This window comes from Mastigoproctus giganteus, chromosome 9, assembly GCF_048544385.1.
Source record: "Mastigoproctus giganteus isolate SK-2022 chromosome 9, ASM4854438v1, whole genome shotgun sequence".
In the NCBI taxonomy this organism is placed as follows: domain Eukaryota; kingdom Metazoa; phylum Arthropoda; class Arachnida; order Uropygi; family Thelyphonidae; genus Mastigoproctus; species Mastigoproctus giganteus.
Genome location: NC_143583.1, coordinates 20,219,408 through 20,239,400, shown reverse-complemented (window position 1 = coordinate 20,239,400; position 19,993 = coordinate 20,219,408). Strand labels below are relative to the sequence as shown.

General features: G+C 36.1%; 1 protein-coding gene across 2 annotated transcripts in view; it reads right to left on the bottom strand.

The window, feature by feature from the left end:
• LOC150080072 (dopamine D2-like receptor) overlaps window positions 1–19,993 on the bottom strand; it is a 206,405-nt gene that overhangs the window by 51,371 nt on the left and 135,041 nt on the right. For both annotated transcript variants that reach the window (XM_090382040.1, XM_090382041.1), the window contains exon 2: window positions 8,732–8,841. In XM_090382040.1, the coding sequence (XP_090238166.1) occupies window positions 8,732–8,841 (110 nt within the window). The remainder of the gene's footprint in view (window positions 1–8,731; window positions 8,842–19,993) is intronic.

Below are 19,993 nucleotides of genomic sequence, written 5' to 3'. Positions count from 1 at the left end.
TCTTGATTCTTTATTCTGTCTTTTACGCTACAGTTAACGCTTCTTCATTTTATCAACTTTTCTTTTCTCTCCTTCACTTTTATTTTTGTTTCTCTACAAAAGCATCTATTAGCATCGCTAATAGGTGTCATATCAATTGTTCCTTTATAAACTCATATAACAACGTTCTTTGCACTGAACCAGTTTACTTAAATTTTATGTTCGAGCTTTAATAAAATTTATCGATCAAATTCAGCTTTGATGCACAATGGATAAAAGGCTTTTTGGAAATTTATTGTTAATCAATTTAAGCAGTCGTTTTGATGAGAGTGGGTCTATTTATGTAGAGAAAGGAACAAATGTAAGCAGCAGGGAATCATAAGAAAAAAAAACAGTCTTACTAATATCCGGTACGTTTTGGATATCATTTGCTATCCTAATTCGGAAAAAAAACTGGATTATGAAGATTTCACGGTCAATTGCCGTCGAAGCTGATAATCCAAAACTGAGTTGCTGAATGGAGATGCAGTTGGCTACAAAGTTTATCAAAACGTCCAGAAAGACCGTCCACAATTTGTAGACCCACGCTTCATCATCATCAGCCATTTTCAATCCACTGCAGGATGAAGGCCTCTCCAGCAACTTTCCAGTTCCTTCTGTTTTGAGCACTGGCCATCCATTTACTACTCAAAAACTCATGAATTTCATCTATCCATCTCCGCCTTTGTCTTCCAGGTTTTCTTCTAGCTCCTCTTGGGTACCATTCTGTTATTTTCTTAGTCCATCTGTCATCATGTCTTCGAGCTATGTGTCCTGCCCAAGACAGACCATTTTAGTTCTTTAGTTTTGATAAGAATGTCCTTTACTTGAGTTTGCTGCCTAATCCATGTGTTTCTCTTCTTATCTAACAGTCTGATTCCCAATATAATTCGTTCCATTCTTCGCTGTGTAGTTCTTAGCTTCTCTTCCATTCTTTTGGTGAGTGCCCAAGTTTCACTTCCATAAGTCATGGTGGGGAGTATACATTGATTCATTATTTTACGTTTAAGACAAACTGGGATATTGCTCTTCAGTATGTGACTATATTTCCTGAATGCTATCCATCCAAAATTTATTCTTCTCTTGACTTCCAGCCATTTATCATTATTACAGCTAATAACTTGTCCCAGATAAGTATATGACTCCACCTTTTCAATTACTGCTCCTTCAATCATTATTTCCCTTTCCGTGGCATACTTGTTCATCATTACTTTTGTTTTAGCCATATTCATCTTGAGTCCAAAATCCTTACTAACTGTGCATAACTGATTAAGATTTTCCTCTAATTCTTTGGGATCGTGGCTTATGACCACAATGTCATCTGCAAATCGTAAATGGTTTAGGTACTCTCCGTTCACATTGACTCCTTTCTGCGACCAGTCTAATCTTCTGAAAACTTCCTCAAGGGCAGCAGTAAACAGCTTCGGAGATATTGTGTCTCCTTGTCGAACTCCTTTCTCGATTTTAAATTTCCTACTGTCTTTGTCTAGTCTAATAAAGGATGTAGCACTCTCATATATTTTCTTCAAAATCATAATATATGGAGTATCTATGCCTTGTCTTTCCAGTGCCCGAAACATTGCCTTATGCTGTATGGAGTCAAATGCCTTTTCATAATCCACAAATGCCAGGCATAATGGTGTTTTATATGTTTTATATTCATTTGCTTTCTCCATTAGCTGTGATATTACGTGAAGGTGATCCATAGTTGAGAATCCTGTCCTAAAGCCAGCTTGCTCTTTCGACCCACGCTTACAAATAGACAACTCCAGAGCAGATCTATCAATTCATTAACTGTTAGCAGATAACTCAGTTGGAATGAGTTTAGAATTTTGATAGAATTCACATTACAAGCGATCTTCTTGAAATAGACTAATCCATATTCTTTTTGAAAAAGTCCATCAATTAATTGGTTTCATCAACACGATTTTTTCATGGATCTTTCCAAAATGGATGTCACCGGTTGACAGGAAAAATGTTAACAAAAACTCTCCTAGGCCAAGGACGCTAAACTACGCTCAATAGTGGGCCATATGATCAGAAATCTGTTTGCAGGTCGCATGAAATTTTGTTCATTACAAAGGTAGCTTAGGGTATTTAAAATATTGATTTTATGCCATCGTAAAAAACATTTCAAACAAATTTATTCGGAAAAACGTGCACTGTTATACGACTAGTTCTAGGCATTGACCAATTTTGCTCAAGTCAGTAAAAATATTAGTGTTTAACATGTTGAATTATTCTCGAAAGCTGTAGGGTGTGTAAAAATCTGTGGCTGTCGCCCTCGGGATCACGTGGACTAAGTTTAGCTAACATGTTTGACGTCCCTAGCCTAGAGGAGGAAAATATACGAACTATCGCCTTGATGTTATTAAATGGCCTTTGCAGTACGTTGTCACTTCCTACTCTGATAAAAAGTGACATGTTCTCAGCCTACAATCCCATCACTCACTTAGTCCCAAGTATGCTAAATAGGTTCCAAACATGGAGCAGGATTCTATAATTTTTCCTTACGTACAATCTTTAAAAATAACTTAAAAATTCCTCGAGTTGTTTTGAAACATTCAATTCCCTCACGTAAGAGTTAGCTAAGTTAATCACGTATTTAATTTTTATGAAACTTTGAGAAGTGAAAATGTAAGTGGACTTTCTTAAAATGTGTATCATTTTCTTAGTTTTTCAATATTGCCTTTTAAGTTAAAACAGAGCAGATATTGAATTCCTGTCCAAGAAAAGATGTTAAGGTTGTGTAGGTCTAATGGAAATTGATACCAATAATATCCGCGATGGTATCCATGTTCACAATTAGCAGTTTTATCAAGGATATAAAGTTATTTTTTATCACAATCCATAATGCAGATTTTTAACTTGATTTCTAGGATGCAACTTCACTAGAAGAAAAATATCAAAATAAAATGATTCACGATTAATCTAATGATTTAATCCTTTAAAGCTATTAATATAAAATGTTTTAATAATCTTTCCCTCGTATAACTCGCTGTTCTGGCAAAATATCCACTGTCAAAGAGTCTCTCTTATGAAAGAGCGACAATGTATTCAAGTCTATTTTCCAAAATGGACTATGTTAATAGACACTCGCCGAAGCAGGGAGACTTGAATTCTAAGAACAACGCTCAGTCACGGGGGACCGCCACTGTATCCTAGTTGTGGAGGTTTTATTAGGAGGTTGATTATATGTACGCCTTCACGTGATACTTTCGACGCAAGAAATAATTGGTAATAAATTTTTATAAGGAAGGAATTATGCAAATAAACGGCTTAGCTGCTCCACCAAACCTTTCTCCTTACTTACAATCTCCAAGACGGTATGTTGTTAGAGAAGAGAAGTCGGTTCGTTAGGTCGAACCCAACAGGGTGAGAATAAACGTTTCATCCGACCCACGATTTTCATAATCCAGTTTCTATTTACTCAGCGGACTCAAAATTCAAGTAATTTCGAAGGGGTAGTGATGGAACAAAAAGCTTTATCTCTTCATGCAATAAAGATTTATTTAAAAACGTTGGCTTGAGTAGGAAGCCACCAAGGAAATATTCAGAGGTCACATGAGGTTATAGAAAGTCAATAACGCTAAGAAATATATTTTCTAAATAGATTAAACTTATTTGCAGCATGTATGCTAGTTTATTTATCCTGTAAATGTAGTTTCTTCGCATGGCTGGCAAGCACATGCAGAAGTTACCTCTGCTACCTTTTTATAATAGCGAATATGCTCGTGTTTTTCATTCCTTTGATCTGAATTAAGAAACGAAACTCTCTTTCATTTTCAACACCAATTACCAAAGGATTTAAAAGAGAAAGATGGCTATAAGATTAACAAAAATACATTCTTTTAAAATTATAGTAAGTAAAATAAAACAATAAAACATTTACATTAATGAGATGACAAACTATCCTACAATATTTAAGTAGTGAAGTACTGTAAATTAAAATGCTAATTGTTTCTCATTTGATGTCATAGTTCACACACGGAATTGGCCTTAATTTCCTTAACTACTTCTTAAGGCAACTGTAATCTGTTCAACAGAGCAAAAACAGTCCAAGAGAAAGGTAGTAATGAATGAGTTAACGAGAGCAAAAAGATGGAAGGAAAAAGAAATGAATACTTAAATCACAATTTATAAAGCTGAAGATGACTCTGTAAGCAGTCAGGAATAATGCTACTTAAAAGAAGAGGAAGAATTAGCTGTTGATGTTTCTCTAACAGAAAAGAGATTGCAATTGTAGGAGTAATTAAGGTTTGCTTAAAGAAAGTGGACATAAAATGATTTTTTATTTTTTTTTGCAGAAAAAGACACAAACAATTCGCTTTACTGAAGAATTCTGAGAAATCTATAGTAAAAATAAAGGTATATAAGAACTAATTTAAATTAAAATAAATGACCTAAGTTGAAAAAAGCGAGAAAGACTCAGGTGGGAGGAGATCCTTCCATCTGTGCTACCGATGAGAGCCCTTCTCGTGCTACTACCGCTGTCTCGTTTCTCCTTTTCTTCACATAAAATCGGTTTACTACTGAAAATAAAACCACATGTGAGGTGGCTATAACTTGAGAAAAATAACACAGTGAAAAAATAATACAAATAATAACAGAGAAATAATAATAATAAAAGGGACAAGATTAGAACAATAGTTACGACACTGGACCACCAACGTGGGACCATGTACTTTTCCATTGCCTATTATACTCACAGTCCAGAATGGACCTACTAACTGCAGTTCCAGATCTCACGGAGGCTAATGTAAATACTTGTGGAAAATAAAACAAATTTCAAGGCATTACAGATTTTGTCCATCTTGGCTTTCAAGAAGAGAATTGAGCTGAGAGCTCAAACTGCTAGGCAATTTACTTAATAGTTCTTGAAAATCTAGAGTAATAGATGGAAATCGGCTTTGGGGCATAGTTGCTATATTGTGGAGTTAGAAACTTGGAACCACTACATGATTGAATTAACCTTATATATAATTATCGCTTACAAGAAGATAAGAAAATAAGTATTTAGAACTGACGATGTTTATAGTGACACAAACTCAGTATATTTTCCAACATAAGGTATTTAATTAAAAACTCAAAGTCTTCAGACTGTTTCTTGAAATTAAGACTTCTGGTTTATAACAAATAGTGATACTTCATCTAACCTGGAACCAGAGTATAAAACAACGGGTGTGATTTATAGATCTGATGCGACTAGGACTCTGTTCACAGTGACTTCTGGGACGTGGACTTCAGGCGAAACGCTTTCGACGGACTTGTATGCTATCACCATTGCTGTTTTGGACAAAACTGGAGACAAACGAACTTTCTGCTTTTTTTGTTTTGTATATTACCTATTGGACACATATGAATCGCCTTGGAGGCTGAAGCAAGCATGTACTAATTACAATTAAACTACAGCTATGATTTTGTGTAAGTACATGGCTCTGAGGTTAGGACTTGCAAAGAATCCTTCAGTTTGGGAGTACCGTATTACAATCACGAACTCCAACCGTAATATAGAGAACCATACTCATAAACTATATTGGTACTGGGCCATAACAACGGACAAGACGATCCAGCACAACAGACCAGCCATACCCAGCGACAAGAAGGAAATGGCTACCTACCTTATAGCGGCTCCCAACAACAGCAATCTCCTAAAATCATAGGAGAAAAATATTTGGAAGTACACAGAGACGAAATTAAGACAGGAAATCAAAGAAATGTGGCATATATAATGGTGTCAAAGCGCTTCAATAAGAACCTAGCAGCAAAATAGGACTCCCAGCGAACACTTACATGGAACTCCAGAAGGCCGCGATCCTGAACACCTGTAGGATAGTCAATGGGTGTCTCAACCAACAATAATAATAATAGTAACCAGACACAACCAACCACCTCATGCACTTGGACTAATACTCCTCAAGGGGTGGAAAATTCCCATAAGGAGAAATAATAATAATTAAAAATGGAAAAATAATAAAAGCTGACGGTATTATAAAACGCTGTCAGCCATAACAGCATAATCTTATAACAGCAGTCATAAGATTCATTTTCGACAGCATAGGCTCTTTTTCTTTAATACATAATTAACACAGAGTAGTTGCCATTGTCTCATACTCGGTGTTCCTATTTTAAAAGTCTGAGATCATATTTTAAAAGGCAGCTTTGTTTTAATGCACCATTTGGGCAACAGTAACCTCCCCCAATAGCTTATATACTTAATGGGATTGAATTACAAACAGTAGAGAGGAAGAACTGGATATGAGAGTTACGATATAATCAAACATGTGGTTCTGACCAGTGTAGACGGGCAGGAAGTAAGGCCCATGATGTCCTATCGATGATTTATCGAACATTTGCTTGTAGAGATAGGGAGGTCATATTCTCACTTGAACATAGTAGTCAAAGACTGCACTTTCAATACTGTATTCAAGTATGGAGATCACAACTAAAGATATCGCGCTTCTTGAAAGTGGGTTGAAAAGACGGGCACCATTCTTGGTGAAATCAGAAAAAGGATGACTATATGAGTAAAGACTTCGAATATGTGGGATATCGAGCTTTGGAATTTTAGAGGAGACCTAATTGAGGTGTATAATGATCTGAGAGGAGATAGTAAAATGAATGGTGCTAACATTTTTAAGAGGAAGGGGTGCAGACGGGATTGCAGAAAGTTTTCTTTTGCCATAGAGATTTTGCTTACTGGAATAAGTTGTCCCCATGTGTGATTGAGGCTGAGTTTAGAGAGATTCAAAAATCAGATAGAGGGAGTCAAGTAGGTGGTTTATTTTATTTTATGCTATTTATTTATTTTGGCTGGTGCAGTATAAACCTCCGGCTTCCTTGCACCATATGGCTAGCACATTCCAAAACATTTGATTACTAATACATTCGAACAATTTAATTAAATTTTTATCATTATTCGGAAGGCATGGAAGTGCATATAAAACTCCAGATGTGTGATCCGTCACTTCAAGCACCCACAGGAATCAAGATAAAATATTGTAAATCATTTATACGTCCAGAAATCGAACTCATCTGGTGTAAGTAAATAGAATATTGCTGTAACATATTTAAAATTTTATAATCAATAACATACAAAGGAATAAATCTCACAAGAGGGAATTCGTCTTGTTACATTCAACATTCAGAGGAGAATCGTGGCCTTTCTGGGATAACTATAAACAAGTAGGTACTGATCTGGAAATTTAGCAGGAGTTTAAAGAAAACAAAACAATTTTCAAAGCTGCTGAGTTTTAGGATTCCAAACCGCTCATTTCTGTTCCAACGTGAATCACCGCGCGGACGGACAGGAATGCAATCCGATTCTATCGCCATGGTAACGTCGGGAATGTTTCCAGAAGTGTAAATCTCAGAGAAATAGTTTATCTCACTTTAATAGTAATTTGATTAGTCAGCTAACGACATTTTCTTACAAAGTTACAACAACAGAACGAGCATATATAATGCGAAACTACCACATTAACGACTACAGCCATTTTGATCTGGTTGCCATAGTTACGCACTCTCCATCAGAAGTATGACATTCTAGACAGAAGGGGAAAAAGTTCTGCGTTCTTTATTGCGACGAAAGTAGCTGCGAGGAAGCAAAATTTGACGAGAGATAAACTTACACCGCCAGAGGGCAGTTCTATGTTTCTAGGGGAAAATCTGTATTTCTTGTAACCGTAAGCCTTCTGGCTGTTAATATAAACAGGTGAGTTGTAGGCCCAGAAAACAGGCCATCAATCATCTATGGTAGCCAAAAAAAGTAGTCGTTTTCATAATGCCCCTGTTCCTCTCCCCTTTTCAACCTCTCAGATGTCTACAACTCTCAACACGATGTCTGAGCGAAGAGGGCTTCAATGGCGAACAAAAAGGCTTGTGTGTTGGTCAGCAATATTTCTACATGGAAACACGAGCATCTGTTAGATCCATAGTGATGTAATAGGAGAATTTATTTATCTACGCCAATTTCATTCGTTACTCAAGATTAAGGAATTAATAGAGCTGTTAATCCGGAAGAAAACTAGCATCTTAATACTTTATTTACGTACCTTCAAAACAAATGGTGTTTTGCTAAGCAAAGTACGTGAAAGGTTAATTGAAAAGGAAAGGTTTCCTTACGTTCTTTCCATTATATTTTGAAATAAGCTTCTTCGATATTAAATTATGTATTAACTTCTTCAATTACCTGACGAAAAGTTTAAGATACTTTTAATACATGTCTGTAGAGCGATGCGGAAGTTTTTACCTTATAAACTTCATCCATTACTCATACTTTATGCAACTATAACTAAACAAAAACTTCAACTTCTCTTTCTGCCGAAAATATATTAAGAAATTTATAAGAATAAATATAAAACAAGCAAAATACTCATAAGGTTGGATTCGTTTAGAGAATGTGCAGAAGATTCATCTTCTCTTTACAACGACAGAGGTCACTTGTAATGTCCTTTACTGACCTCAATCCTTTGGCTACATGCCTTATGAAACTTGGCAAGCAGCCACTAACACTTCCAAACAAGAGTTATTTATCAGATGAAGAATAGAGAAATGCGATATTTCAACTGCATATTTATACGATTCTAGGATATTTAGATAAATGGGAGTTCCATTTGGAAAGTCCCATTACATTAAGAGTACCTTTTCTTTAAGAAATGTGGTATGTTTTAAAAGTTTTTTTGAAGTAAAGGAGATCTGTATATATATTTACCTGTCTATGCTAATTGCTACCAAGTTAAAAATGGACGCAGTGCTGCAAGTCACATCCACAGCAATATAAAAGTCACACAGGGTATCGCTGAGCTCCCAGTCCACGTTAACCTGCAAAAGAAAGAGGGAGACAATTAAGCAATAATTCGATCTTGACCTAAATATGCAACAAAACTGACATTATTTCACTAACTTTGCTCTGCAATGATTTTAGCTTTACAGAAGGAAAACCCGGAAGCAGAAAGTTGAAACGTTTCTTAACAGATAAAGGAAAGATAGGAAAAGACAAACTATGCAATTAGTAGTAATTCATGTGGTGAATTTCCATGGTGAATGTATAAGACATGTCCACGCCTCCATGGATATGAATAAATCAGGTTATCTCAGAGATTCTGAAATATTCTTGATTCGCCATATTCCGTCTGTGATCGCAATCTGCAGTTTCTGGAGTTTGCAGAAGCTACCGGTCAAGCAACCAAACCTCTTTTCACAACTTTCCGCCTATACTTAATCGCGTTAGAACCAGGAAACCAAAATAAATGTGTCTGCAATTCTCTATTCAGATTATAAAGAATATAAAGAAGGACATTACTATCCAGGAGAGAAAATCTTTCTCCAATTTTTGTAGCGTCACAAAATATTAAACTGAAGATCTTATTCCTGAACCTTTGAGCCGTCAGCTATTCCCGATGAATTACAGATCTGTATGGTCATATATATTAGAGCACTAATGGATTATTCTTCAGGAGGGAGAAAGGTAATTGTGGGTTCCACATATGCGCCATATAAGAATTCTCCGAGAATCGCACTGCAAGATGAATTTGCACTAGTAAGTAAAGGAAACGTGTCCTAGATCCTCATCCATTTGAATCCTATAGTAAAAGATCAGTCTCATTTTGAACTCAAACCTTAGTTGTTGGATATAAATCCTGTATCCAAAAACAATTTTGGGTGTAAGTTATTACGAGTCTTTCTATAGCCGCAAATATGGGTGGATCCTCTGAATTTGGTCTATGGGAGACTCCTACACTAATTCCACAATTGGTTCTACTGTAAAACTCCTGGAAATGTATTTGTGTTTGTATTACATGTATATTATATGAACAATTTGTGTGCTAATTACGATGAAACTCTTCCGTGTTTCTGAGGAAAGCGTCCCTCAAATGGCAGGCGACTGGAATCGATCAGGAGCCATTGGAAAAAGAGCGCAGTAAATATTGTGTGTTTTAATCTCCAACCATTCACCATTGCTTAACTACTTTTCATATTATCAGTATTGGTAGTGGCAAAATAATGCAAATGAATTACCTACCGTTTTCCTATTCCTTTTAATAATTTGTTCAATTCTCATTTAAATTCAACCTTCTCACCTAAAAGCACATTTTTGCACATCTATCCTACAACTATCATTTTCCAATATAGATTTATTTCTCCGCCCCTTGTGTCGTCCGAGAAGGAGTAAGGATGGCTTCAGCAAGATGTTTCTGGTTAGAGTACGCGTTCAAGCCTTAAACACCCCGAGCAGTGTTCTCTGACACTGAGATTACATGGCAGATATGAGGAAATCCTTGGATACCGCCTTAAATGAGACACGTATATATAAACACGCATGCATACACAGATAGGTGTCCTTTCTGTACACGCTATACACAAAATTATCTACATTACATTTTTCATAATCCATTTATCCTCTGATTATTTTAAGCGGACATTACGCTATTAGCAGTAATGCAGTAGTATTTTTGTTTCCAAGTACATTACTTAAAGTTTTCACGATCATCGAATCAAATAGTATGAATTTCTAGTGACTATGTAGATCGATTAAAATAAAACTTCCTTTTCCTTTTTTATTGTTAATTGCTTAAATATATACATCAAGGTGCCGTTGGGTTAAAAAATTTGTTTAAATTTACTACTCTAATTATCTTTTACAGGCTGAAAAGGAATGTTACACTGGCTTACCAATAATAATAAAAAGTTTGCCACAAGAAAAGTTTTGTTCAGACCTTTAGCAGTTGACTAATGGGTGTGTTCTTCGAACTGTTTGTTCTTAAAAGATTTTCGGAAGTCGTAAACGCGGTAAATGCTGTCCCATTGGAATATAACTTGATAAGGAAGGCTCTAAATGTATCTCGATATCTGACTGGTATTTTACAGATAGCTCTAAGTTGGTTGTTCAATCCCGTACAACACTGGCTTTTATTAAGGCCATATGTCAAGCTACAACCATTAGACATTACTTGCTTGTCGCTTTTATAGGTTTACCCAGCATTATGGTGTTTAGCAAAGAAGTTATTTGAAGATCTATATCCCTTTGATTAACCAAAAGACTACTTGCCTTGTGTTCATAAGAGTCCATCTCATTCGGATTATTTGAAGAGACTTTATGGTTGCATTTACGACTTTCTCTTGCCAAGATATGTTCGTTATATCCAAAGAAAAGTTTCAGACAGCGAGATGTTGCTTAAGTCTAAGTATTGTACTAAGCCTATGGATAGACGAATCGAAATAAAATGTTACTGAGCATGAGTAGTGAGGATATGTCGCACGACAAAAGTACAAAGGGATTTAAAAATGACTCTTTAATAAAGAAAGATATGTCTTAGATTAAACTGACTGCTATTTAGTTCTCCTGAAGTGATTTCAAAAGATATTGAAAAGACGCAACATCCTTTGAAACAGCTCATTAGTTCCTGATCTGCCATGAATTCCTGTGTGAGGTTTTGTACTTCGGAACAGTCTCCTCTGCAAGTTATAACTTCAGCTACTCCGATTAATCATTAACAACACGGAACTAATTACAGCAAATACTTTCAGATTATCCATTACACACTAATACTTCAGGCGTTCATGTCGATACTAGGTGTACATGACACTCTGGAGAGGGAATAATGGCTCCACTGTTGTTGAGAACGTGTTAATTAATTCGTATATAATTTGCTAACGACCTTCCAATGAGCTAGAATAATACAGTGATTATTAAGCGAAAACTAAGGATACAAACTTACCTCGAGCCTTATATAATAACTTATTCTTTAAGAACTAGTGCTGGGTGAAAATTATTATCAGAACTGTGGAGAAATAAAATCGTCAAATTTGTTTCAGATATAATCCATCACAAAATAATGATATTCAAGAGACACTCAACGATGGAATTTTTAAGTTTTGTTAAATGGAAAATTTATTACATTTATTTAAGTAGTTTAAGGCAAAAATCGATTACTTGAATGGTCATAGATCCATTATCTGTAACTTCCTTGGATGTAAACAGGATAGAGAAAATTCACGTATCCAGTTACAAGATTTTAAAAACATTAAGATAAAAATCCTTCAAATTCTATTATTATTATATATATTATAGGTTCTTATTTCCTTATGTAATTTGTTTATTATTTTTTTAAATTGTACACTTATACACAGTTTGTGTATAAGTGTATAAAATCCATTCCAAAGAGTAAAGCGCCTGTCCAGTTCCGCTCTGAACGTCATCAGACTATCCACCTCACCACTGTTGCAGGAAATTCATTCCAATGATCGACGATAAGCTGCCCGAATGTAAACTTCATGAGAAACTTTAAAAAAAGGTGCTTTTTAAGCCGTTCCACACATATGGATATCGATTAGCATCCTTAATCTGGCTGCCCTAGAAGTTCCATGTTTTTCTTGAGGTGTGGCCTTCAGATCTGAAAGGATGTCATTGTGTCGTATACAAAAGATACAATGACATCCTTTTCTCCACCTTGCGAAGGTCCTGTCCACGCATTGCTAGCCGCCTGTTTATACTGCGTGGAAAATTTGATGCCTGGCTGAATGGTAACCCCTGATTCTTTTACATCCTATATCACTTCAAATCCGCCCCCGCCCTAGCTTGTAAGTAACTCTAGGATTTCTGTTCCCTGGCGCAAAACCTATTATTTAGAAGCGAAAGGCTTATAAGACTTGTTAGGCCTTCTTGTTAGATAGTCTAATTTCGATAACTTTGAAAACACAGCTCAACTCTGATTACAGACATTGGAAAAATTTAATAATATCTGTTTATTTAACAACTGTGTCATTCACAGCAATCACATCTTTTAGCATTAAAGGAATTTGATCACTAGCTCGCTCGCTGTTACAATACGTTGTGTACTATTTAAAAGTATTTATGGAGCTGCTCTCCCTCTTAAATACACACGCTATTATGCTGGACGCTATCTTGTGGGTCACAGCCGACCCCGTGAACAGTGAATTATAAAACGATTATTATGAAGTATCTGTGGAATACACTGCTCGAAAATTAACAGAACACATAGAAAACGTGAAGCGAGACAAAATTTAGTATGGTAATTACCATAGAATAACGATGAAATGAGGAGAAAGTGAGGAGACAGCAGACAGGTATAAGAGACGTTTATACGGTTTGTATAAGAATTACCAAAAAGGTCACATTACAGAAGTCGATACAAGATGCTCGAAAATATGGTCACATGGAATTAGTACGGCGTATGATCCCCTCCAACGGCTAAATTGGTCTGACAAGCGGTAAACCATGCTCGATACAAGGATGTCTATAAGACTGTGGCAAAAACATGTGTTTCTGTCCCATTCTTCCATCAGCGCAGACCTTAGTATCAAGATGCAATGCGACGCCCAAGGGCGTCCCACATATGTTCAAACTATGGATCAAAGACAGCTCAAAGAATCATCTAAACGACAATGACTAACCATCCTGAATACTATAGATGTAGCTATCCCAATGAGCAAGCCAAAAAACGGGAATGAAGTGAGTGATGTGGTCGCAACCCGTGTTTTTATGGGCATGAATAATTTACATAATGTATGGTTCTGTAAGGTGGTAGATCGATTTCAACTGGATACTCGGAATTTGCATGCCAGGATATCTATTATATCAAATATTCGCCTTCGACCACGCTATTCACAATAAAATATTCATGAATAAAAAATCTGTTAATTTTGTCCAACACTGTAGGAGATTATGGTTATCAGTCTAGGTAACATTTATAGACACGCACAAAAGATAATAAAGGTTTGCTTCCTTAATAAGTGCTAATGAAGGAACATTTCTGATATGTAAATTCTTATAGAATAAAGAAAGCCAGTGCACGAAATAGTCTTGATAGTATTCAGACATATTTATAATCCTCCTTCAGAAAGAGATTATCGGCTTATTTAAACGTTGCGATTAAAAAAAGTTTCTGTGAAGTCGTGTGGTGTTAGCTAATTAGATTTTATCTACATGTAAATCACGTGTTTCAAATGAGTCATGCCAATTTGATTAACAGCATTATTACACTATTAATACGAAGTTTATATTTTATTTATTTTTCAATTCTCTTTGAAACAGTATTTAGGAAAGAAAAGCCCAATTATGAGAAAATAACACAAAATGATACTTAAATTCTATGAGTAATTTTGCTTTTAATCTACGAGATAGTTGGAAAATTGCAACTACCCAGTTTTGTTTTGGAACTCTAACCAGCAGAGGGAGCTTTAGTGGCAGATGCTTGAAATGCAAAGAAATCAGAAATTTTTCGTGGTAATGAGGTTAATCATACAATATCTGCCATCTCTGACAAGGGTCTGTCAAGAAAATGGCTGTACCGAACACGGAGGAGTGTTATGGTGTCTTTATGTTTTCGTCAGACATCAGGAGGGCGTGGGACGATTAGGGATAATGACTGTGCCAAGGTTAGAAAATTCGCACTTCGCTCAGGGCTACATAGAAAGAGTAGAAGTGTGGGTGGGTAGGAAGTACATGTCATTAGGCTTAAATTGCTCTCCTGAGCAACACCATTATGAGACTACTTAGAAGGGCGTGTTGGGGGAGGTTCTATCAACATTTCTTGTTTTGAGAAGAGAATTTTCCAAATTTTTTGAGTAAACGAAACGGCAGTTCTTAAGAGAAAGACAATTTATCAAACCATTTGTTTGTGCCATCATTAAACTGAAATGGGCCTAGTTCTCACCGTTTGTTCCATACGAAATGTATTAAAAAATAAAGAAAAGAATAATGTCATTTATGATCAGAATATAACTTCAGAGATCATTTTATTTAAAGTGTTTAATTTTATTTCGTGTTTTTTGAAAGTATTGCAATTTTCATTTGTTGATAAATCTTCATTTCTTTCATAATCTACTGGATGGAAAGATTGAAAAGTTGCAGAACAAGTATGGTGACGGAAATTATCGTGAAGTAAATTTTTTCCACTTTTCCACCCACTCGTACACTTCTTTGCTTAATATATTTTTCTCTGTAATGAGATAACATTCGTCTGTGAATCTACAAGGGTTTCACCACCTCAGACCACAAAAATTGAATTACTACTCGTTGATCAATAATGCTGCAATCCGAAAGAGTATTCGACATGTTCAAACAGTAGCAGCATGAAACCCAAAACATACTGTAATCTGTCATGTTTAAATTTTCCTGGCATATAATAAGCAAACAGCAAAGTCCGATTGCAAAAAAGGAGTGTCTGGGCGCCACAGTAGATCGTTGAAGTGGTACAAATGAGAAAATTAGTTAAATCAATTGTTACAAGAAAACTGAAGATAAACTGACAGATCCAGAAAACAACGTAGCCTAAGACACAAACATAAAATAAAATAAAATAAAATAACATAAATAATAGAAATATATTGTGCAAAGAAGGGTAGTGGAATAGGACCAGGGTATGTCTGCCAGGGGCAAAAGTTGATGACGTTGTGGAGTACATTTCATGTTTTAAGGATACAAAAGTTGATCTCATTGTACATTGGCACTAATAGCATTAAGAAAAGGCGATTCGGACTTAACAAGTACAGGTCAGTGTTGACAGTGTGTTTTTAACAGGAGAGACTGCTTCAAAAAAGGTATGGGATACACTTAAATAGAAATGGGTGCAAAGATATTTGCTGATGCGACTGAGGAAGTGTTAGATAGGTCGGAAAGCTGCTATCTGGGGATACACAGACTAAAAGATTAAGAACAGACGCTGGCAGAGGCGAAAGTGATTCTTGCACTGCTTCTGTGGGAAAATGCAGCCGCATGGAAAGCAAGTTGCTGGAGATTTCCAGGACTGCTGGGAGTCATCATGAAACAAGTAAATAGATGTGATGTGTTAGGGGAACTAAGAGTAAGACCAGGTGCATGTGTACTTGCATGTACACCAATTCTAGAAGCATAGTAAATAAATTTGATGAATTTGAAGTGCTGGTCAAATCATCAAATGCAGACATTATTGATATATCAGAGTCGTGGTGTCACTCAGATATAAGGGACGTATGATTTTAATATGGGGAGTACAATATGTACAGAAAGGACAGAGAGGATAGGAGAGGGGATGGGTTATGTTCTTAGTTAAGAAGCACATACAATCTAGGGAAGTGCATCCAGTTGACATGGGTGGCCGGTGTAATGTTGGGTCAGTTTGGTGTAACAGTGTGACAGAAGCATGTGAAAACAAAAATGACAGTAGGAATGCCTTATAGGGCTAATGACTGTGATGAGCACAACAAACAACAACACACAGCAATAAAGTGCCAGTAGAGTGGATCAAAGGCTAATAAATGAGAATGTTTTATAATGGGAGATTTTAAATTTCCAGATGACAAATTCCAGACTGGAACCTGTGGGTTGGTCACTCACACACTAACAAGACTTCTGTGGATTTATTAAATGGGTCTTTTCTAGAGCAGCATGTTAGAGGAGCAACACAAAAGAAAAATACTCTTGATCTGATTATCTGAAATGACCCATTCATGCATTAAGCATCTGTAGATAAAAGAACCACTCCACAAGGTGGAACTGATCACAGTGTATTGATGTGGGACTTGATTAAAGATATAGCTACCATCAAGAGTAGTGGGAAAGAATTTTGCTCTCCTAAAGGAGATTACAGTGGTCTCAGACAGTTTTTAAATTCTATACAGTGGAACCAACTAATGACGTTACCAACAACAAATTCTAAATGGGAAGCATTCAGGGAAATAAATATAGACGCTACTAGGCTTTTCATGCCAACTAAGAAATACCGTTGAAGACTTAGATCTAAATGGATGTCACATGAACTGATGAGACACGTGGCAGAGAAGAAAATTACATGGAATGCATATAAATTATCAGGTGATACAGAAGCCTACGGTAAATATAAACTAGTCTGCAATCAAGTTAAAAAGGAGATTAGATCAACTGAAGTCAAGGCAGAATATGAGAAATCATTGGCAAATGATGCAAAGAAAAACAGCAACGACTTCTTTACTCATATAAACACTAGAAGGAAGGAGATGATTCACATTGGTAAACTTTGATATCAATGGGTTAACTGTTGATGATCTTGCTCAGATTGCTCACAAACTGAATGGGTATTTTGCATCTACATTCACACGTGAGGAATTCCTAAGGGAAGTGGATGCCAGAAGTTTGTCAAACACTAAATGATTCTGTAATAACGGAGATAAAAATGGAAGAGAACTTGTTTAAGTTAAACATAAAAAGACACCTATGTGGATGAGATGTATGAACATCTCTCAATCTAGAGATGTTCTCATAATTATGAGAACATTTCTGGATTCAGGAGAAGCTCCTTATGGACTGGAGATGTGCGAAAGTATGCCTACGTCACAAAAGGGAATCAATAGATGACATGAGTAATTACAGATCTGTTAGCTTAACTTCTATTCTAGGGAAAATAATGCAGTCACTGATTAAAGAAGTAATAGAAAACCATGTAGAGAAGAGTGCAGTTATAATTCAGTCACAATATGGTTTCGTTAAGAGGAGATCTTGTCTGACCAGATTTATTGGATTCTATAATACAGTAACAAAAGAACTGGATGCAAAATATAATTTTAATATCATATAATTGGACTTCAAGAAAGCTTTGTTACTGTTGCGCATAAAAGATTGCTGTACAGTTGGAGTATTGTGGCATTAAGGGCAAGTTACTGCTATGGAAAAATGGATAGTTGAGTTATAGAAGACAGAGAGAGAGGTTATCAGTCTTCGAAGACCAATGTTATCAGTGAAGTTCCACAGGTTTCGGTGTTGGGACCATTGTTGTTTTCTGAATTTATGATGAAGATAATAATGATAAAGATGAAGGTATATTAGGCTTAATGTCTATGTTTGCAGTGATACAAAGGTTGGCAGAATGGTTAATGACAGAAGTGAAGGCATGCTTCTGCAACAAGATCCAGAAAAATTAGTCAGATGGGTTGAGAAATGGCAGTTGAATTTAACATTGACAAATGCAAGGTACTGCATAGGAGTAGCAGTAATCCTAGAGTAACGTTCCAATTGTGTAGTGCCACACTCAAGGTGGTGGAAAATGAAAAGGACCTCGTGGTAATTGAGTAGCCATATATGAATTTCTCTGACAGTGCAAACAGGCCGCCAGGACAGCTCATGGAGTTTTGTCACTGATATACAGGAATCTTGCTAGCAGGAATAAGGCGGTGATTATTCCGTTGTAGAAGACAATCGTCAGGCCACATATTTTGAGTACTACATACAGGTCTTGAGGCCTCATTTTAGGAAAGACGTAGGGCTAATGGAACGGGAACAGAGAAGGACAATTAGATTAGTGAGGGAACAAAAAGGTGTTCTTACCAAGAACCCTTCAGTTTTGCAAATGCAGTGTTTGGAGGCTAGGCACCTGCGAGATGATTGAGATATTTAAGGGTTTTAATGGATTGAGCAACTCAGTGTCGAAGGGATTCTTCCTCTTGCTTGAGGGGGCATTGAGGTGGGATAGTTGCAGAATAGGTGTGCAGAGGTTTGCCTTTAGCTAGCAGTTGGTTGATGGCTGGGACAAACTTCCATTTTTTGTTGTGGTGGATGATAGCTTAAATAAATTCAAGGAAGAACTAGACAAACTATTGTTGGGATGGATAGGTGAAATAAAAGTGTTTTTGGCTGATGCTGTATAAACTTGCTTCCTTGCATCTTTTGCCAGTAATAATATTAATATTAATACTAAATTAAGGAATGAACCAATATCACAAGAGCAATTTTACACACACACACACACAGTGTAGAATCATTGCCAAAGGGAACTATTATTCATAAATGCTAAACGAAGACTAACCTGCTAATGAACTGTATTCTGGAATAAATAATAAGCAATTTAGATGCATAATACGCGTAAGATTTTGGTCTTCTTTTTGAAGAGCTGCTTATAATCCACAGTAAACGCCTAATGTGAGACGATCGTTTAAAGCTGTGGAGGGATCTTGCACAAGATTAGTTATTTTTTTCTCCTTGAGACTGACAGGAAGAGAACGTTTCAGAATGTCAAGCAAAGATTGTTGCCAAGAAAATGCGAGTACTTATTTTCTTGGGAACCACCATACGTCACTAAGACATATTTTCAACTTCTATATGTTGAAATATTTTAATAACTGGTAAAATGTAAGGCTTGAACAGCTGCAATAATGAAGTTCTTCTGAGTAGATTCAATGATTCTGGTTAGACAACAGGAACAGACAATGGATCATGCTCTTTGTGAGAAGAAATTGATATTAATGATTCTCTTAATGACTTTCAATGCTTCGTATTGTACTACTGAAATGTAATTATTTATTGGCCACGATCAATAAATAATTATTGACAATTTTTAAAATTTATTCAATATTTTGTTTTATATGCAGAGCTCTCCTCGCTTATTATAGTAGATACGTTCCAGAAAACAACGATGTTAACCGAAATAAATTTTCCGTCAGACATAAGGTTATAAATTTTAAAGTGATTAGAAGCACATTTTGTAATGAAATGAGGCCGAAGTCTCTTTAAAAAAAAAGGACCCTATATTACAAACTACACACATTGATGTAATTTGAAAACAGTGATGGAGAACCTACTGGGCCATCTAAAAATCGGCCGAAATACAGTTTTATAAACAGCAGGTTAAAGTACATTAGATGATGAAAGCCAAATTTCTCTGAGTGGTGCTAATTATTTTTCTATAAAATGTTCCGCACATCTCTTAAACTACATTTTTTCCTGAAAAGTTGTCATTGTGATTATAATAATGTACACTGAAATGACAGAATTCATGGGATACCTGGTTCCTGGGAAACGCGACGCTGTGACCCTTCCGCTAGTGGACGAACCACCGCTTGACAGGTAGATAGGTGCACTGCTTCACTGCATTCACTTAGACGGTAATTCGATGTCAGTATGGATAAACTTTGTGAGTTAACCGACTTGGAAAGAGGGATGATAGTGGGTGTCCAATGCATGGGTCACTCTATCGCGGAGGTGATACAGAATTTGCACTATCCC